Consider the following 22,414-nt stretch of genomic DNA (forward strand, 5'->3'; position numbering starts at 1 on the left):
TTGGTTGTTTGGCCTGAGACAACCCAGCACTGGATCCTACCTGGCTCTTTGGTGGGGCTAATGGCACACTCTGAGAGGGCTCACGCCAAGGAGTACTTCCCAGAACTTCTGCTGCCACTGTCCTTGTCCCCATGGTGAGCCACAGCCACCCCCTGGCCTCTGCAGGAGACCCTCCAACACTAGTAGGTAGGTCTGGTTCCGTCTCCTATGGGGTCACTGCTCCTTCCCCTGGGTCCTGATGTGCACACTACTTTGTGTGTGCTCTGCAAGAGTGGAGTCTCTATTTCCCCCAGTCCTGTCAAGGTCCTGCAATCAAATCCTGATAGACTTCAAAGTCTGATTCTCTAGGAATTCCTCCTCCTGTTGCTGGACCCCCAGCTTGGGAAGCCTGATGTGGGGCTCAGAACCTTCACTCCAGTGGGTGGACTTCTGTGGTTTAATTGTTCTCCAGTTTATGAGTCACCCACCCAGCAGTTATGGGATTTGATTTTATTGTAATTGCGTACCTCCTACCGTCTGATTGCGGCTTCTCCTTTGTCTTTGGATGTGGGGTATCTTTTTTGGTGAATTCCAGTGTCTTCCTGTCAATGATCGTTCAGCAGTTAGTTGTGATTTTGATCCTCTCTCAAGAGGGAGTGAGCGCACGTCCTTCTACTCTGCCACCTTGATCCAATCTCCCCTTCATTAACTTCTTGTATATGTTAAAGGAATTAATAAGCACAGTGTTGTTACAGAGTGAGTGCTCAAAAAACATTAGTGAAAGTTATTAACATTGGATTTAATTAATATTTTGATTGTCTTTCCCACTATTTTCTTTTTCCTATTGAATTTCCTGATTGGTACCCCTGGTTTATATGAACTGCTCTTGTATTCATAGCTCATTACATATTATCTCACTTGATACTATGAACATTATGAGGTTTATGGGGTAGGAATTATTATCCCCCTTTTCCAAACAAGGAAACTAAGTTTTGTTATCTTTTCAGAGAGCGCACAGTGAGTAAAAGGCAAAACCACGTGAGAATTCACTAATCTTTTTTCACCAAGCTTCCTTTTATAAGGTCATTTGAAATGGATATTCCCAGGCAATAAATATTCTAACATTGATGGCATTGGATTGACATGATCATTCTGAGGAAGTCTTCTCATTTATTACAAACTTCTGTAATAGCCAGCATTTATTTAGCACTTAGTATATATCCCATACTACATATGTATAAACTATGTGCTTCTATTACCTACATAACAACTCCATGAGACTGGCACTCTTATAGTCCCTGATTTACAGATAAGAAAACTGAGAGCTAGTAAGTGGTGAAGCCAAGGTCTGAAAGGAGGAAGTTTGCCTCCAGGGCCTGTGCTCTTAACCAGTACACTGTATTACCTATTAGTAAATTATACTGCAAACTTACTGCTTTCAAAGTTTCATTTCTCCTCAACCAGTCAATTTCAACATGCCACTGTTTCTAAAAGAAAACAAAACAAGACCAAAAGCAAAAAAAAGGAAAAACCCAAAACACTGTCCCCATTGAAAATTTGTGTGCTGAATAGAAATATTTCCTAGGAGGTTTGTACTCTCACAGGCAAGACTGCTACATAATTTGCAGAGTCCAGTGCAAAATAAAATTAGAGGACCCCACTTTAAACAGTTATTAAGAATCCCAATTAGAATGTGACAGTAGAGCATTAAGTCAAGTGTGTGGTCCTGTGGAGCATGAGACCCTGTGCGACTAAAAGGTAGTCCACCCATGACATGGGCCCAAGCAGGGCCCATAACCCCATACCTGGCCTCGGCCCAACACATCTGTCCTATTGTAGACTCCAATGAAGCCTCGTAATGGAACAGAAGTACTGGAGACCTCTTATTGAGTCTGTCTCAGAATCACTCTAGTTTTTCCATTGAGAGCACCCTGAGGCAATGGGACCTTTTGGCGAAGTAAGACTTGGGAGGGAAGCAAGGCTACCAGATCTGCTGTGAAAAAGGAGAAGCAGAGACAAGATTTTATCTTAGCAGTCCAGAGTGAGATAGTGGTCAGGATGTGGGGAGAAGAAAGAGGAAGTTCTGGGGAACTCCCACTATCCCACAAAGAGGGAATCATGCTTGCCTCCCATCAGAATGGTGGCAGAAACCTGTAAAATATATCCATTTATCTTGGTCATTTGGATGGGGGGGTCCATGTTAATTTTGTTTAAAATTAGTAAGCCTGGCACTGGTCATTCAAATGCTTTGTGTTTTGCACTCTTAAAATTGTAGACAAAAAATAATGTTTTTAGTCTTCCTTCTAAAAGTAGAAAAGAGTTGCATTTCTGAAAAATAGTTGTCATTAATTTTTTTTTAAATAAATTTATTTATTTATTTATTTTTGGCTCCATTGTGTCTTCGTTACTGTGTGCGGGCTTTTTCTAGTTGTGGCGAGCGGGGGCTACCCTTTGTTGTGGTGCGCAAGCTTCTCATTGTGGTGGCTTCTCTTGTTGCAGAGCATGGGCTCTACGTGCTCAGGCTTCAGTACTTGTGGCACACGGGCTCAGTAGTTGTGGTTCAAGGGCTCTAGAGCTCAGGCTCAGTAGTTGTGGCACATGGGCTTAATTGCTCCAAGGGCATGTGGGATCTTCCCGGGCCAGGGCCCGAACCTGTGTCCCCTGCATTGGCAGGTGGATTCTTAACCACTGCACCACCAGGGAAGTCCCAGTTGTCATTAATTTTTGATCTTTGATTCAATCTGTGGTGTACATCAAAAGTATTGTCATTCTATATTGGAGGCAATCAAGAATTAGAGCAGGGGGCTTCCCTGGTGGCGCAGTGGTTGAGAATCTGCCTGCCAATGCAGGGGACACGGGTTCGAGCCCTGGTCTGGGAAGATTCCACATGCCACGGAGCAACTAGGCCCGTGAGCCACAATTACTGCGCCTGCGCGTCTGGAGCCCGTGCTCCGCAACAAGAGAGGCCGCGACAGTGAGAGGCCCGCGCACCGCGATGAAGAGTGGCCCCCGCTTGCCACAACTAGAGAAAGCCCTCTCATAGAAACAAAGACTCAACACAGCAAAAAATAAAATAAATAAATAAAGTAAATAAATAAATAAGTCAGGAGCTCTAAAAAACAAAAAAGAATTAGAGCAGGTTTGAATCAAAATACATAGGTTTAAACTCAGGTCCCTCTCTTTACTGATTCTGTGATCTTGAGAAAGTTACTTAACCTCTCTGAGCCTCAGTGTTTTTTAATCTGTAAAGTGAGAAAATTTTAGAAATAATAAACAACCTCAGAGGATCTTTACAAGTATTCAATACATAAAGGTGCTTAGTGCAATACCTGGCACATCACAAGAATTCAACAAATTATAGAGACATTATTTCATATAAATATGCATACATTTCATATATGAGTACATTTGTATTTCATGTATGTATATACTTTTAAGTGTATAGTATAGGTAAATAAATACATATGTGTGTATACTTATAAAATATATTTTTTAGGTTTCTGAGTTTTGAGTTCTTGTATATCAGAGAAGGGGAAATACTTGGCTAGGAGGACTGGCTGCAGTAGTTTATTCTGGGGCTTCTGTCTGTCACTGCCAATTGAACATTCAACTTTTATGGCATTCAAATTAAATTACTACTGCCTGCACAATTAGGAACTTTTTCAGCATCATCCCTATGCTTCAAATCAAGCAGACTGAGTGTTTACTTGGGTATAAATGTAATGTAACCCAAAGAAAAAGCCAGGTGTGTTTCCTGTTTGAAATGGTGGTTATGTGTTTCCAGGTGTTATGCAGAACATTGATTGGGACGCATAAATTGCCTTCTATTGAGGTTATCTTACTTAACTGCCACCTCTCTCCCTAATCCCCAGCTACCTGATGTACTTTTTATGTGTCTCTTGTTTTTAATCACTGAAAATAAAATGGGAAATACCTGAAGCTCTAGTATCCCTTTTGATAGTACACTGACAGCATATATCCAGCTTTCCCTCCAAAATTTCAGTTTTATAGTTCCCTCAAATTTGTTGAAAACAGCTGTTTAGTTATTATATGCCTAATACAGAATTTGCCAAAATTTGCGAATTTGAAAAATGAAGAAAAAACAGAAGCAATTGTAAACCCGACATAAACAGTGCTTTACCTGTTTCTTATTATTTAAATATGCAAATAAACATGAAAATAATGAGTGCTTCTCTGTTGTTTTGCTAGTGAATAGAATAATTTCAACAGCAGTCTTTTTAAAACCTATATGTGAAATGTGTTTTCCATGAAATGAGTCATTTGTTTTGTGTATCAACTTCTCAGGAAGTTCGCTTACATGAACGTCTGACTTGGAGGCTTGACTGAAGAAATTTCTCCTGGACTTTTGAATTATTAATCTTGGCTGCATGATATGCAAATCAGACTGCACAAACTATGGCCAGCAGCACAGCACTGGGTCAGAAGCTGTGTTAAGTGGCTGGTAAAGAATTTCTGTCAAGGGATCAGGGCCTTCTGACACAATGGTAAGCTCTAATGCAACTCATGTTGTCCAGGTATATAAAGTAATGCTAGACCTCCCATTTGTTAAGGGTTTCTTTTAAAAGTGTCCTGTGAACAATTAAGGTTTTAAATAATGTTTAAATGAACTGTCTGAACTGTCATTTGTAAGTACATGTAGAACAGCAAAAGAAAGGAAGTCATAGTTGTTTCCTCATTTATTTTTTACCAAATTTTGTCTTGTTTTAATTGCCAAATACTAAATTTATTTTATTAAATTTAATACTAAATTTATTTTATTTTATTTTATTGCCAAATACTAAATTTATTGTATTAAGTACTAAATTTATTTTATAAATTTTATTAAATTTATTTTATTAAATTTATTTTATTTAATAATGTCTTGGTTACTGATATTTCAACAAAAAGAGTAATTGGATTTACTTAAATGCATATAACTACTTATAGAATGTAATTTAAAGTTTCTAAATCAGATGAAAGAATCTAGTCTATAATATTTGCATGTTCAGAAAATAATGTGTTGGAGGAAATTTTAAGGCATTCTAAAAATGAAATTTAGCATTTATGTTTGTAAAAATTATATTATTCAAGAATATATATAGTTCACCAAGGAAAAAAAGAAAATTGCAGAAACTATTGCTATTACACCTTTCAGAACTTTTAATAATTGGTGAAGTATTTTTAAAGAACTTCATAAACACACAAGTTGATACCATACTATCACTTTTTAATATCTTGATTTCTGGTATAATTTTTGGAATATATAAAAATATATTAAAAATGAAGTCATCAATATTAAATGATTGTATACTTTCAGTGTAAATATTTTCATTCAGTTTATCAATGAAAAATTAATTTGTTTATAAATACTCATGTTGCTATATAAATTTGTCTTGTAGTTAAGAATTAAAATTTCATATATGTTCTTTGTTTAATTGTGATGATTATAAGAAAAAGCAGTTTAAAAGCTAACAGACTATCAAACATATTTTTAAATTTAAGTTTTTAAAATGTTCATTTTTTAAAGGCTGAATACAATTAAAGTGAAAGAAACATTATTCCCAAATTAAAAATGAGAACTACTAAAAAAACAAAAAAACAAAAAAACAAAAAAACAAAAAAACAAAAAAAAAAAAATGAGAACTACTGATCTGCTTATGTAAGTAAATTGAATGTTATTTATAGTTTAATACCTCTAACAGGTTTGGATATATTTTTATAAATATAATTAAAGATTTCACTTTAATTGCTAATATCTAAAGGAAAAAAAACTGTTAAAAATAATTAATCCAAATCAGCTATAACCTATTTATTATGATTTCTATTTCCTAAAAATTAAAAATATAACCACTACAAAGCAGAAGAGAAATAGTTATTTTTCATGAGAGAAGTTCCTCTTCAACAGGAATTTTGCTTAAAGGACTAGCTTACTTCATCAATTTGTAGAATTGTGATGGCCACACTAAAAACACATGCAGCTACAAATATCATCCAATTTGAAATCTAAAAACTGTGGGTCCTGATGAGGTTAAATTGGTTTGCAAATATTAGACAACCTTACCTTTATAAAACCACAAATTACTAATATTGGACTTAGAAAAATTATTTTAAGAATGAAATAAATGTATCAAAAAAGCAGATTATAAAACATCATAAAGAGTATAGTATCATTTTTGTAAAGATAAATTCAAGTATATATTAAAGTGTAGGAGGGTATCCAAATATTAGGAGTGGTTGGTTATAGAAATTTTTGATTTTGTTTTTGTTTTTGTTTTTGTTTTTGCCTATCTGCCTTTTCTGAGTGAGTGTTACATAATAACAGGTGTTTTTAAAAGTTATTCTTTAAAAAAAGAATGAAGCAACCACTCTAAGCAGGACAATCGTTAGTCATTCACTTCCCTTATTCTAGTTGTGGTATTTTTTATCCCTGCTACCTCCCTTAATCTCCCAATCCCAGTGGATGACTCAAAAGCAGAAGAATTCTCTGTGGCATCAACATGGCCCCTACCTGCCCGAGTGGTAGCTATTGGTAATCTGGCTTCTAGTTATACAAGTCTTCATGGATGTATTTTTCTTCCATGGCTGACAAAACTTTATGCTACACATAAGCTACTGACATAAGTCAGTACATTTAAGAACTGACTAGGCAGAAAGATAAGAATTATGACTAGAAAAGGAGGAAATACAAAAATAAAACAAGTAAGTTTCTTGTCATAATGAGACTTCCTATTGTCTTAATATTCATTTGAGTGTGTGCATCAGCGTTTTGAGTATTCCCAAAATAGAGTTGCCTAGAACTGAGCCTTGAGAAACTCCAATATTTACAACTTGGGCAAAGAAGGATTAGACCGTAAAAGAGTCTACAAAGAGAGGAAGGAGGACAGGGAGATTGCCATGTCATAGAAGACAAGGAAGGGAGAACTTCCAGAAATTGTGGAATGGGAAGTTGCTGGAAATAGAGTAAAAAATAATATTGAAAAATTACCAATGAGCTAGAAACTAAAGCCTATTATTATTTTTTAAAAGACCATTGACCTTCAGCTGTATTCCTAAGAATTTTTAATTTTTAAAATTATACATGCTGATCTGCAGAAAAAAAATAGGAAGTCCAGATAAACCAAAAGGAGAAAGGACACAATAAAAATTATCTGGAATCTCATCACTAGGGATAAAAGTATTAATACTTTGGTACATGTCCTAAGCTTTCTAAGGTTTATTAATTTCAGATGTAAATTTCTAATTTTTTTTGTTAATTTTCATCTAAAAAATTGATCTTAGAAGATATATATATCAAATTTTACCTTCTACAGCAATATGTCTTAATCACAGCTATCACTCCTCCAGTTGCCAGTTTTGAATATTTGTCATACTATATGCAACATCATCTTTTATAGGGAAATAGAGCACGGAGCTTAATTTGGTGGACTTACTACTTATCTGACCTCGGAGGAAATATTTATAAAGATGTTTTGTAAACAGTCAAGTGTTTATATTCCTCTTTCCACTGAGCAAGCATTTACAGACCATCTACTTACCTGGTAGTCACTGTACCAGGTGTAGAAGGTAAACTGTGAGTAAGATAAAGTTGTGAGAAATGCTAAGAGCAAGATAAGTATACAATGCGGCGGGGAGGGGGTGCTAATTAGACTAGGGAGTCAGAGATCCTATCTTGGGAAACCCACACTTAAATTGAGGTCTGAAAGAAGTGTAGATGTAAGACAGAGTATGTGATGGAGCAAGGATCGTAGGGGGAAAGTGTTAGAGAAAAATTCAATGAATTGAACATTAGGAAAGTTCTCTGTGCATTCAAAGAGCAGGAAGAAAGATGAGAAAGGAGGAGAATAATACCAGGTGAGGCTGAAGTGGAGTCCAGGAGCCAGACCATGCAGGACTTGAAGTCTCTTTAACAATTTTGGACTTTATTCCTTAGACAGTGAAAAGTCATTGAAACATTTTGGTTGAGGAGAGTAATATGATTGGAATTTTGATTGTAGTTTTTTTAAGATTGTTTAGCTATCATGTTGATGGTAGATTAAAAGGGGGCAAGAGAAGATGTGAGGAGACCATGGAAGGATATGGTATAGTCCAAGATGATAGTAGCCCGGATTAGAATGGTGATGAAGGAGATGGAACAATAGTGGTGAATTTGAGAAATATCCAGACATTATAGTCAACGAGACATGGATAGTTTAGTTGTTATTGGAGGTGAGCAACAGATGACTTCAAGGATGTTGCTCGCATGTCTGAGGTGACCACCTGGGTAAATGGTGTGGCCATTCACTGAGTTAGGTGGAGGTACAGCAAGACTGAGAAGGAAGTTGGAGAGCTTATATAGGATTTCTGGAGGTAGAGGTACCTCTGAGAGATCAATGCGTGGTAATAAGTATAAACCACTAGAGCTTATAAGACAGGTCTGTGCTGGGATAAACATTGAGAGGTTGATATGTGGATGGTCATTAAAGATAGAAAGTGGATGAGATCATCCGGGCAGAGCCTAGATAAAGAAGGTGTTCAATACTGATCCTTGAGGAACTTAACATTTAATGCTTAACACAAAAAGGCTTAGGTCACAAAAGAGCCTGCAAAGAACAACCAGGGAGAAAGAAGGAGAACTAGGAGACTGTCAAGTCAAAGAAGGCAAAGGAAGAGAGTGCTTCCAGAAGTTATGGTATGAAAAACAGCTGAGAAGTCAAGTAAGAAGATGACTGAAAAATGAGCATTAGATGGAGGAACGTGGAGGCTATTTTGGTGGAATGATGGATCAGGAGCCAAATTAGAGTATGTTGAAAAGGGAATAGGGTGTCAGGATGTCAAAACAATTAGTGAAGACAGCTATTTTTGTTGCTCAAGGTATGACAAGGAAAGAAACATGTGAAACCAGGGAGAGTTGTTGATGTCTTATCTATGCCTTGTTTATTTTTTTTTCTTTTTTAAACTTAACTTTTATTTTATATTGGAGTATAGCTGATTTACAATGTTGTGTTAGTTTCAGGTGTATAGCAAAGTGGTTCAGATATACATATACAGATATCCATTCTTTTTCAGATTCTTTTCCCATATAGGTTATCACAGAATATTGAGTAGAATTCCCTGTGCTATACAGTAGGTATTTGTTGGTTATCTATTTTATACATAGTAGTGTGTATATGTTCATCCCAAACTCCTAATTTATCCCTCCCCCCCTCACCTTTCCCTTTTGGTAATCATTAATGTATTTTTGAAGTCTGTGAGTCTGTTTCTGTTTTGTAAATAAGTTCATTTGTGTCATATTTTAGATTCCACATATAAGGGATATATGATATTTGTCTTTCTCTGTCTGACTTACTTCACTTAGTATGATACAGATGCATTTTTATTAACTAAAGTCCACATTAGAGATATACATTAGAGATCACTCTTTGTGTTGTACATTCTCTGGGTTTGGATGATGCATAATGACAAGTATCCACCATTCCAGCATCATACAGAATAGTTTCACTGTCCTAAAAATCCTTTGTGCGCCTAATCATCCTTCCCTCCCTCCCCCCAAACCCCTGGTAACCCCTGATCTTTTTATTATCCTTATAGTTTTCCGTTTTCCAGAATGTCATAGAGTTGGAATCACAGAATGTAGCCTTTTCAGATTGGCTTCTTTCGCTTGGTAATATGCATTTAAGGTTCCTCCATATCTTTTCATGGCTTGCTAGCTCATTTCTTTTCAGCACTGAATGATATTCCATTGTCTGGATGAACCACCGTTTATTTATCCATTCACCTGCCAAGGGACATCTTGATTGCCTCCAAGTCTTGGCATTTGGGAATAAAGCTGCCATAAACATCTGTGTGTGTATTTTTTGTGGGCTTAAGTTTTCAACTCCTTTAGGTAAACACCAAGGAACGTGATTGCTGGATGTTATGGTAAGAGTATGTTTAGTTTTGTATGAAACTGCCAAACTATCCCTGAAAGTGACTGCACCATTTTGCACCCCCACCAGCAAAGAATAAGAGCTCCTGTCGCTGCCCCATATCCTCACAGATACTTGGTGGGTAGTGTTTTGGATTTTAGCTACTCTAATAGGTGTGCAGTAGTTTCTCACTGTTGTTTTAATTAGCAACTCCCTAAGAACATACGATGTGAAGCATCTTTTCATATGCTTATTTTCCATCTGTATCTCTTTTTTGGTGAGATGTCTGATCAGATCTTTGGCCCATTTAAAAAATTGGCGTGTTTTTTCTTATTGCTGTGTTTTAAGAGGTCTTTGTATATCTTAGACACCCATCCTTTATTGGTTACATGCTTTGCAAATATCTTCTCCCGGTCTGTGGCTTGTCTTTTCATTCTCTTAATCAAATATACATTTTGAGTAGTGATACCATGTAGGGAATAAGTTCATAGGTTTCAAAGTGGCTACATTTAGTTGATGAAGAAATTTCCCTAATTCTCAGTATGGCTCGTTTGGAGCAGAAAACTTTATATTTGGGTGTTTGGGAGTGGTTGCTAAAAATTGCGTCTTACTTTATGCCTGTGAGTCCTCCTGCTGACCAGGAGGGCCTTGCTGGCTGAGGACAGTATTCCTGCCAATATGCAGGCTCATTCCTAGAAATTCCTTGTGGCCACCACATGGCCTCTGACTGAGGTCTCTCCTCACTAATCCATTCTGCTACCAGCTGCAAGACTAATCTTAAAATACTGCTTTCATCACCACCTAGTGATTCCCTGTTGCCTGTCTCAGCAAGTCTAAACAATTGGCTTCACTTTTTATGGTCTTTTTATTTATTTATTTATTTATTAACATCTTTATTGGAGTATAATTGCTTTACAATGGTGTGTTAGTTTCTGCTTTATAACAACGTGAATCAGCTATACATATACGTATATCCCCATATGTCCTCCCTCTTGCGTCTCCCTCCCACCCTCCCTATCCCACCCCTCTAGGTGGTCACAAAGCACTGAGCTGATCTCCCTGTGCTATGCTGCTTCCCACTAGCTATCTATTTTACATTTGGTAGTATATAGAACTCCGTACAACTCTCTCACTTCGTCCCAACTTACCCTTCCTCCTCCCCGTGTCCTCAAGTCCATTCTCTACGTCTGCGTCTTTATTCCTGTCCTGCCCCTAGGTTGTTGAGAAACTTGTTTTTTTTTTTTTTAGATTCCATATATATGTGTTAGCATACAGTATTTGTTTTTCTCTTTCTGACTTACTTCACTCTGTATGACAGACTCTAGGTCTATCCACCTCACTACAAATAACTCAATTTCGTTTCATTCTATGGCAGAGTAATATTCCGTTGTATATTTGTGCCACATCTTCTTTATCCATTCATCTGTCAATGGACACTCAGGTTGCTTCCATGTCCTGGCTATTGTAAATAGAGCTGCAATGAACATTGTGGTACATGACTCTTTTTGAACTATGGTTTTCTCAGGGTATATACCCAGTAGTGGGAGTGCTGGGTTGTATGGCAGTTCTATTTTTACTTTTTTAAGGAACCTCCATACTGTTCTCCATAGTGGCTGTATCAATTTACATTCCCACCAACAATGCAAGAGGGTTCCCTTTTCTCCATACCCTCTCCAGCATTTATTGTTTATAGATTTTTTTGATGATGCCCATTCTGACTGGTGTGAGGTGATACCTCATTTTAGTTTTGGTTTGCATTTCTGTAATGATTAGTGATGTTGAGCATCCTTTCATGTGTTTGTTGGCAATCTGTATATCTTCTTTGGAGAAATGTCTATTTAGGTCTTCTGCCCATTTTTTGATTGGGTTTTTTGTTTCTTTGATATTGAGCTGCATGAGCTGCCTGTAAATTTTGGAGATTAATCCTTTGTCAATTGCTTCATTTGCAAATATTTTCTCCCATTCAGAGGGCTGTGTTTTCATCTTGTTTATGGTTTCCTTTGCTGTGCAAAAGCTTTTAAGTTTCATTAGGTCCCATTTGTTTATTTTTGTTTTATTTCCATTTCTCTACAAGGTGGGTCAAAAAGGATCTTGTTGTGATTTATGTCAAAGAGTGTTCTGCCTATGTTTTCCTCTAAGAGTTTTATAGTGTCTGGCCTTACATTAAGGTCTTTAATCTATTTTGAGTTTATTTTTATGTATGGTGTTAGGGAGTGTTCTAATTTCATTCTTTTACATATAGCTGTCCAGTTTTCCCAGCACCACTTATTGAAGAGGCTGTCTTTTCTCCATTGTATATTCTTTCCTCCTATCAAAAATAAGGTGACCATATGTGCGTGGGTTTATCTCTGGGCTTTCTGTCCTGTTCCATTGATCTATATTTCTGTTTTTGTGCCAGTACCATATTGTCTTGATTACGGTAGCTTTGTAGTATAGTCTGAAGTCAGGGAGCCTGATTCCTCCAGCTCCATTTTTTTTTTTTCCAAGATTGCTCTGGCTATTCGGGGTCTTTTGTGTATCCATACAAATTGTGAAATTTTTTGCTCTAGTTCTGTGAAAAATGCCATTGGTAGTTTGATAGGGATTTCATTGAATGCGTAGATTGCTTTGGGTAGTATAGGCATTTTCACAATGTTGATTCTTCCAATCCAGAAACATGGTATATCTCTTCATCTGTTTGTATCCTCTTTAATTTCTTTAATCAGTGTCTTATGGTTTTCTGCATACAGATCTTTTGTCTCCTTAGGTAAACATTCCTAGGTATTTTATTCTTTTTGTTGCAATGGTAAATGGGAGTGTTTCCTTAATTTCTCTTTCAGATTTTTCATCATTAGTGTATAGGAATGCAAGAGATTCTATGCATTAATTTTGTATCCTGCTACTGTACCAAATTCATTGATTAGCTCTAGGAGTTTTCTGGTAGCATCTTTAGGATTCTCTATGTATAGTATCATGTCATCTGCAAACAATGACAGCTTTACTTCTTCTTTTCCAACTTGGATTCCTTTTATTTCATTTTCTTCTCTGATTGATGTGGCTAAAAGTTCCAAAACTATGTTGAATAATAGTGGTGAGAGTGGGCAACCTTGTCTTGTTCCTAATCTTAGTGGAAATGGTATCAGTTTTTCCCACTGAGAATGATGTTGGCTGTGGGTTTGTCATATATGCCCTTTATTATGTTGAGGTACGTTCCCTCTATGCCTACTTTCTGGAGGGTTTTTATCATAAATGGGTGTTGAATTTTGTCTAAAGCTTTTTCTGCATCTATTGAGATGATCATATGGTTTTTCTCCTTCATTTTATTAATATGGTGTATCACATTGATTGATTTGCATATATTGAAGAATCCTTGCATTCCTGTGATAAACCCCACTTGATCATGGTGTATGATCCTTTTTTCTTTTTTTAAAATAAATTTATTTATTTATTTATTTTTGGCTGTGTTGGGTCTTTGTTGCTGCACACAGGCTTTCTCTAGTTGTGGCGAGTGGGGGCTACTCTTCGTTGCGGTGTGTAGGCTTCTCATTGTGGTGGCTTCTCTTGTTGCGGAGCACGGGCCTAGGTGTGTGGGCTTCAGTAGTTGTAGCACACGGGCTCAGTAGTCGTGGCTCGCGGGCTTAATTGCTCCGCGGCATATGGGATCTTCCAGGACCAGGGCTCGAACCTGCATCCCCTGCATTAGCAGGTGGGTTCTTAACCACTGCGCCACCAGGGAAGCCCTGTGTGATCCTTTTAATGTGTTGTTGGATTCTGTTTGCTAGTATTTTGTTGAGGATTTTTGCATCTATTTTCATCAGTGATATTGGCCTGTAGTTTTCTTTCTTTGTGACATCTTTGTCTGGTTTTGGTATCAGGGTGATGGTGGTCTCGTAGAATGAGTTTGGGAGTGTTCCTTCCTCTACTATATTTTGGAAGAGTTTAAGAAGGATAGGTGTTAGCTCTTCACTAAATGTTTGATAGAATTCGCCTGTGAAGCCATGTGGTCCTGGTCTTTTGTTTGTTGGAAGATTTTTAGTCACAGTCTCAATTTCAGTGCTTGTGATTGGTCTGTTTATATTTTCTATTTCTTTCTGCTTCAGTCTCGGAAGGTTGTGATTTTTTAAGAATTTGTCCATTTCTTCCAGGTTGTCGATTGTATTGGCATATAGTTGCTTGTAGTAATCTCTCATGATCCTCTGTATTTCTGCAGCGTCAGTTGTTACTTCTCCTTTTCATTTCTAATTTTATTGATTTAAGTCTTCTCCCTTTTTTTCTTGATGAGTCTGGCTAATGGTTTATCAATTTTGTTTATCTTCTCAAAGAACCAGCTTTTAGTTTTATTAATCGTTGCTATTGTTTCCTTCATTTCTTTTTCATTTATTTCTGCTGTGATCTTTGTGATTTCTTTCCTTCTGCTAACTTTGGGGTTTTTTTGTTCTTCTTTCTCTAATTGCTTTAGGTGCAAGGTTAGGTTGTTTATTTGAGATGTTTCTTGTTTCTTGAGGTGGGATTGTATTGCTATAAACTTCCCTCTTAGAACTTCTTTTGCTGCATCCCATAGGTTTTAGGTTGTCATGTTTTCACTGTCATTTGTTTCTAGGTATTTTTTTATTTCCTCTTTGATTTCTCCAGTGACCTCTTGGTTATTAAGTAGTGTATTGTTTAGCCTCCATGTGTTTGTATTTTTTACAGATTTTTACTGTAATTGATATCTAGTCTCATAGCGTTGTGGTCAGAAAAGATACTTGATACGATTTCAATTTTCTTAAATTTACCAAGGCTTGATTTGTGACCCAAGATATGATCTATCCTGGAGAATGTTCCATGAGCACTTGAGAAAAATGTGTATTCTGTTGTTTTGGATGGAATGTCCTATAAATATCAATTAACTCCACCTTGTTTAATGTATCATTTAAGGCTTGTGTTTCCGTATTTATTTTCACTTTGGATGATCTGTCCTTTGGTGAAAGTGGGGTGTTAAAGTCGCCTACTATGATTTTTTTAGTGTTGATTTCCATTTTTATGGCTGTTAGCATTTGCCTTATGTATTGAGGTGCTCCTGTTGAGTGCATAAATATTTACAATTGTTATATCTTCTTCTTGGATTGATCCCTTGATCATTATGTAGTGTCCTTCTCTGTCCCTTGTAATAGTCTTTATTTTAAAGTCTATTTTGCCTGATATGAGAATTGCTACTCCAGCTTTCTTTTGATGTCCATTTGCATGGAATATCTTTTAAAATCCCTTCACTTTCAGTCTATATGTGTCCCTAGGTCTGAAGTGGATCTGTTGTAGACAGACTATATATGGGTCTAGGTTTTGTATCCATTCAGCCAGTCTATGTCTTTTGGTTGTAGCACTTAATCCACTTACGTTTAGGTAAATATTGATATGTATGTTCCTATTAACCATTTTCTTAATTGTTTTGGGTTTGTTATTGTAGGTCTTTTCCTTTTCTTGTGTTTCCTGCCTAGAGAAGTTCCTTTAGCATTTGTTGTAAAGCTGGTTTGGTGGAGCTGAATTCTCTTAGCTTTTGTTTGTCTGTAAAGCTTTTAATTTCTCCATCAAATCTGTATGAGATCCTTGCTGGCTAGAGTAATTTTGGTTGTAGGTTTTTCTCTCTCATCACTTTAAATATGTCCTGCCACTCCCTTCTGGCTTGCAGAGTTTCTGCTGAAAGATCAGCTGCTAACCTTATGGGGATTCCCTTGTATGTTATCTGTTGTTTTTCCCTTGCTGCTTTTAATATTTTTTCTTTGTATTTAACTTTTGATAGTTTGATTAATATGTGTCTTGGAGTGTTTCTCCTTGGATTTAGCCTGTATGAGACTCTGCACTTCCTGGACTTGATTAACTATTTCCTTTCCCATACTAGGGATGTTTTCAACTATAATCTCTTCAAATATTTTCTCAGTCCCTTTCTTTTTCTCCTCTTCTTCTTGGACCCCTATAATTCGAATGTTGGTGCATGTTAATGTTGTCCCAGAGGTCTCTGAGACTGTCCTCAATTCTTGTCATTCTTTTTGCTTTATTCTGCTCTGCGGTAGTTATTCCCACTATTTTATCTTCCAGGTCACTTATCCGTTCTTCTGCCTCAGTTTTTTGCTATTGGTTCCTTCTAGAGAATTTTTAATTTCATTTATTGTGTTGTCCATCATTGTTTGTTTGCTCTTTAGTTCTTCTAAGTCCTTGTTAAGCGTTTCTTCTATTTTCTCCATTCTATTTCCAAGATTTTAGATTATCTTTACTATCATTACTCTGAATTCTGTTTCAGGTAGACTGTCTATTTCCTCTTCCTTTTTTTGGTCTGGTCGGTTTTTACCTTGCTCCTTTATCTGCTGTGTGTTTCTCTGTCTTCTCCTTTTGCTTAACTTACTGTGTTTGGGTTCTCCTTTTTGCAGGGTGCAAGTTCGTAGTTCCCGTTGTTTTTGGTGTCTGCCCCCAGTGGCTAAGTCTGGCTCAGTGGGTTGTGTAGGCTTCCTGGTGGAGGGGACTGGTGCCTGTGCTTTGGTAGGTGGGGCTGGACCTTGTCTTTCTGGTGGGCAGGACTGCATCCAGTGGTGTGTTTTGGGGTGTCTGTGACTTTATTATGATTTTAGACAGCCTCTCAGCTAATGGGTGGTGTTGTGTTCCTGTCTTCCTAGTTGTTTGGCATAGGGTGTCCAGCCCTGTAGCTTGCTGGTCGTTCAGTTGAGCTGGGTCTCAGCATTGAGATGGAGATATCTGGGAGAGCTTTCACCATTTGATATTACGTGGAGCCGGGACGTCTCTGGTGGACCAATGTCTCGGCTCTCCCACCTCAGAGCCACATTCCTGACACCCGGCCAGAGCACCAAAACCCTGTCAGCCACTCAGCTCAGAAGTACAGGGAGAACAAAAGAAAGACAGAAAGAAAGAAAGAAAGAGAGAGAGAGAGAGAGAGAGAGAGAGAGAGAGAGAGAGAAAGAAAGAAAGAAAGAAAGAAAGAAAGAAAGAAAGAAAGAAAGAAAAAATAAAATAAAGTTATTAAAATAAAAAATAATTATTAAAAATTAAAAAATTAAAAAGTAATTCAAAAAAGAAAAAAATAAAGAAAGATAGAAATAAGAGAGCACCAAACCAAAAAACAAATGCAGCAATGATAACAAGTGCTAAAATCTATACTAAAAAAAACCCAAAAAAACCCCCCAAAAACAGACAGACAGAACCCTAGGATAAATGGTAAAAGCAAAGCTATGCAGACAAAATCACACAAAGAACCATACAATACACACTCACAAAAAGAGAAAAAGGAAAAATATATATATATCTTTGTTCCCAAATTCCACCGCCTCAATTTTGGGATGATTCATTGTCTATTCAGGTATTCCACAGATGCAGGTACAGCAAGTTGATTGTGGAGATTTAATCCGCTGCTTCTGAGGCTGCTGGGAGAGATTTCCCTTTCTCTTCTTTGTTTGCACAGCTCCTGGGGTTCAGCTTTGGATTTGGACCCGCCTCTGCGTGTAGGTCTCCTGAGGGCGTCTCTCCTTCCCTCACACAGGACGGGGTTAAAGGAGCAGCTGCTTCAGGGGCTCTGGCTCACTCAGGCCGTGGGGAGGGAGGGGTACGGATGCAGGGTGAGCCTGCGGTGGCTGAGGCCTGCGTGACGTTGCACCAGCCTGAGGTGCGCCATGTGTTCTCCCGGGGAAGTTGTCCCAGGATCCCGGGACCCTGGCAGTGGCAGGCTGCACCGGCTCCCGGGAGGGGCGGTGTGGATAGTGACCTGTGCTTGCACACAGGCTTCTTGGTGGCTGCAGCAGCAGCCTTAGCATCTCATGCCCATCTCTGGGGTCCGTGCTGATAGCTGCTGCTTGTGCCTTTCTCTGGAACTTGTTTAGGCGGTGCTCTGAATCCCCTCTCCTTGCTCACCCTGAAACAATGGTCTCTTGCCTCTTCAGCAGGTCCAGACCTTTTCCCAGACTCCCTCCCAGCTAGCCGTGGCGCACTAGCCCCCTTCAGGCTGTGTTCACGCTGCCAACCCCAGTCCTCTCCCTGGGATCCGACCTCCGAAGCCCGAGCCTCGGCTCCCAGCCCCCGCCCGCCCCGGCGGCTGAGCAGACAAGCCTCTAGGGCTGGTGAGTGCTGGTCGGCACCGATCTGTGTGGGAATCTCTCCGCTTTGCCCTCTGCACCCCTGTTGCTGCGCTCTCCTCTGTGGCTCCAAAGCTCCCCCCTCCACCACCCCCATCTCTGCATGCAAAGGGACTTCCTAGTGTGTGGAGACCTTTCCTCCTTCACAGCTCCCTCCCACTGGTGCAGGTCCCATCCCTATTCTTTTGTCTCTGTTTTTTCTTTTTCCTTTTGCCCTACCCAGGTACGTGGGGAGTTTCTTGCCTTTTGGGAAGTCTGAGGTCTTCTGCCAGCGTTCAGTGTTCTGTAGGAGTTGTTCCACATGTAGATGTATTTCTGATGTATTTGTGGGGAGGAAGGTGATCTCCACGTCTTACTCTTCTGCCATCTTGAAGGTCTCCTATGTCTTGTTTTTAAGACTGACAAGATGAGAGTATCTAAATGATGATAAAAAGGATGCAGTTCAGGTGGAGAAGCTGAAGAGACAGAAAAGAGACAAGATGGATAACGTGTAGGAATCTTGAGAATTTGGGAATGAGTTGGATCTGGAGTAAGCCCAGAGGAATAGATATTCTCTGTTGTCACAGGAAGGAAGGAGGAGAGGACAGTAATGGAGGAAGGAACCAGAGAGTGGACACCCAGTGAACGGGCTCTGTCTCAGGGATTTGCAGGAAAAACTCATCCATGATGAGTAGGACAGAGGTTTAAAACAATTGGAAAGTTATGACAATGAGACATGTAATAAGACGTGGGCAATGTGAGAGAGTAGAATCACATAACCTCAAACACAGAGTGAAACCAATTTGCTTGGTTCTTCAGCATCGTTCAATGTGTCTGCTGCCTGAGGAAGTTCCAATCTAGCTTCTTCTAGTGTTGGACTTTGTGGCAGGTTGCCATGGAAAGCCTTGAGGAGAGGCTCAGAGGAATTTAGGATGTTTTAAAGTAAGTGATTAAAAATAACTTATCAAAATATTGCATTTATCATATCTACAATTCCATGAATTATTTTTGTAAATAAAACACTCTCAAAGTAGCAGCGATCTTGGGAACTCCCTAGCAGTCCAGTGGTTAGGACTCTAGGACTCGGTGCTTTCACTACAGGGGAGCTTGGATCAATCCCTGGTTGAGGAACTAAGATTCCGGAAGCCTCGTGGCACAGCCAAAAAAAAAAAAAGTAGCAGTGATCTTCAACTGAAACAAAACACTTGAATTTGACAAAAATCAATAAAAGTTCTCCAGATGCCTTAATTTCAGAAAATTCTGCTCAGTGTTTACATGCTTCCCAGAAGAGGCGGTTCAGATGCATTTGTTCTTATTTTGCTCTATTTACCAAAATACTATACTAAGAGAATCATTTGATTGCAAGTAATACTCTGAGGCCTATTCGATAGGAAATTTTTAGAAAATTTTATTTTCAACCTTGCTTTTTTTTACTAGAAATAAGTAGGATTTAATATTTCAAAATGGCAATCCAGTACCTTTTTAAGAAATTCAATTCTTTAGTCTATCCAACCACAAATAATCTTGCCTCTTTAAAGAGAGAAAGTAGCAGGTGAGCAAGACTTTTGAAGTTTGAATGAATCAGATTGCTTATTTTCATGGTCCCTATTCAGAAGGGGCTATGATTGAGGTCTATTACTAAATGTATGACCTTTCAAGACTCAGTGACTTTGTGTGTAAAGTGAAAGTAGTAACAATCCCCAGTCCCTTATGTCACTGTATTAAATGAGATAATCCTTGGAAAGTGGTGAGCACAGTGCCTAGTACACTATAAGCTTTCAGTAAATAGTGGCCACTGATATTATTATTACTAATATTTTCAGCTTCATATTTTAAATTTTTAAAATCATGTTTTAACACTGGAGTTGTACAGATTCTATTAAATGTTAAGACTACTATTTTGAGCACTACATTTGTTGCTAAGTCTGCCATAACAAAATGTTTTGGATTGGGTGGCTTAAACAACAGAAACTTATTTTCTCACAGTTCTAGAGGCTAGAAATCCGAGATCAAGGTGTCAGCACGTTTGGTTTCTCTTGAGGCCTCTCTCTTTGGCTTGCGGATGGCTGTCTTCTGACTATGTCCTCACATGGCCTTTCCTCTATGTGCGTGCATCCCTGCCGTCTCTTTCTCATCATATATGGACACAGACATATATGATCTCATGTAACCTTAATTACTTCTTTTAAGGTCCAGCTCCAAATATGGTTAAATTCTGAGGTACTGGGCTTTGGGACCTCACCAGATGAATTTGTGGGGAGCACAATCCATCCCATAACAAGCACGCTGAAGTATGTAGTGAAAGATCACTGTGTGTGGTGCAATAGGCTGCGGGTCAAATTCTGGCTCTGGCATATGGTGACCTGTGATTAGTAATTTAATTCTTCAACCCAGGTTGTTCTCATGTCTAGTAGGATGGAAGTGGGATTGAGTTAAATGGATTCTTCTGAAAATTAGAGATAATATTTGTGATGTGCTGGGCATATAACATGTCAATAAATATGTTGTTGCAAAAATTCTTAAAAACTGGCATTGTGTTTTATAAACTTAAAACAACAAGCATAATCCTTTGTCAATATGGAAACATAATCAAAGCTATTAAAATTGCAAGACTGGAGTTATAAGAATCCCTGTTTCCTCTTCTAGGTTATGGTTCAATTAAATTTAACTCAGAGGATTTGTTGAACAACTGTGATATGCTAGGGACCACAGTCAATCCTGAAGACACACATTGAATTCGACTCGTCACTTACTTCACTGCACTTTCTCTTGGCCTCCTTGCATTTGTCAAGTCCTCTATGCATGTTTCCACCTCTGGGCCTTTGTGTGTGCTTTTCTTTATGTCTGATACTCTTTATCATGACATGATATGCACTTATTTATTTCCTGATTTTTCCCAAGAGAGTATAAATTATTTGAGATGAGGAGCTTTGTTTTACTCACGGCTGTCATCCCGCGTCTAGCACATAGTTCAAAGGAACTCAATAAATATTTGTTGAAATAATATATTAGTGATATATATGTACATGATTGTTTGTATACATATGCACTCCTTACTAATGTAACCAACTCTCTGCAGTTCAACTTTTAAGTGTTATTTGATGATGATGATGATGATGATGATGATGATGGTGGTGGTGATGATGTTCTGCACAGTTTTGTCTGCAGTCGTGGTCTAGTGATTCATCCTTATATTTTCTCTCTCTCTTCTTTAGGCATGGAATGCAACTTGTGAAAACTGGCAGGCAGTGGAGGCTGCTCTGGAAAAGTACTACCTTTCCATTTTTTACGGGTTTGAGTTTATTGTGGGAATCCTTGGGAATACTGCTGTTGTTTTCGGCTACCTCTTCTGCCTGAAGAACTGGAACAGCAGTAACATCTATCTCTTTAATCTCTCTATCTCTGACTTGGCTTTTTTGTGTACCCTCCCCATGCTGATGAGAAATTATGCCCAAGGAAAATGGACATATGGGGATGTGCTCTGCATAAGCAACCGATATGTACTTCATGGTAACCTCTACACCAGCATTCTTTTCCTTACTTTTATCAGCATCGATCGATACCTGCTCATGAAGTATCCTTTCCGGGAACACTTCCTGCAAAAGAAAAAGTTTGCTGTTTTAATCTCTTTGGCCATTTGGGGTTTAGTAACCTTAGAGCTCCTGCCCATACTTTCTCTTACAAATCCTGTTATAGCTTCCAAAGGCACCAACTGTACTGATTATGCAAGTTCTGGAGACCCCAGTAACGTCCTCATTTACAGCATGTGTCTAACCTTCTTGGGGTTCCTCATTCCTCTTTTTGTGATGTGCTTCTTTTATTTCAAGATTGGTCTCTTCCTAAAGCATAGGAGCAGGCAGCTCTCTACTGCGTTGCCCCTTGAGAAGCCTCTCACCTTAGTCATCATGGCAGTTGTGATCTTCTCCGTGCTTTTTACTCCCTATCACATCATGCGAAACGTGAGGATTGCTTCACGCCGGGGGATCTGGAAGCAGACCCCATGCACTAAGGCCACCATCAACTCTTTGTACATCGTGACTCGGCCGTTGGCCTTTCTGAACAGTGTCATCAACCCTGTCTTCTATTTCTTTACGGGAGATCACTTCAGGGAGATGTTGATGAATAAACTGAGACACCTCTTCAAGTCCCTTACATCCTTCAGAAGATGAGCTCATGGACTAACATTTTCATTCAGGGAAAACTGAGGTGCTTGTGTAACAGATTGTTTTACACAGCAGCTGTAGGCCAGTTAGAGTTTGATTTAACTCACAGACGTAAATCAGAGAGGGTCACAGATTTGATCCTGTTTTAAAGGCATGTTGGACCCAGGGTGTGTGAAAAGGAGAGGACGGGAAGTACTTATTGGTTTCTTGCCCTAAGCACCAAAAGGAGTTGGACTAGCACTGTCTAATGTTGGAGCACATAAGTCCAAAACTCTAGGTGTTATAAGACCTTCTCAATCAGTGTAAAAGGAACAGTAGA

The 22,414-nt window shown here is 38.5% G+C and overlaps 1 protein-coding gene across 1 annotated transcript in view; it reads left to right on the forward strand.

Annotated features, from left to right (window-relative positions):
• SUCNR1 (succinate receptor 1) overlaps positions 1 to 22,137 on the forward strand; it is a 79,929-nt gene extending 57,792 nt beyond the window's left edge. The window contains 1 exon segment of the mRNA XM_057544915.1: positions 21,148 to 22,137. Coding sequence (XP_057400898.1) covers positions 21,148 to 22,137 — 990 coding nt within the window.
• The last annotated feature ends 277 nt before the right edge of the window (positions 22,138 to 22,414 follow it).

The sequence above is a fragment of the Balaenoptera acutorostrata genome, chromosome 4, assembly GCF_949987535.1.
Source record: "Balaenoptera acutorostrata chromosome 4, mBalAcu1.1, whole genome shotgun sequence".
Taxonomy (NCBI): domain Eukaryota; kingdom Metazoa; phylum Chordata; class Mammalia; order Artiodactyla; family Balaenopteridae; genus Balaenoptera; species Balaenoptera acutorostrata.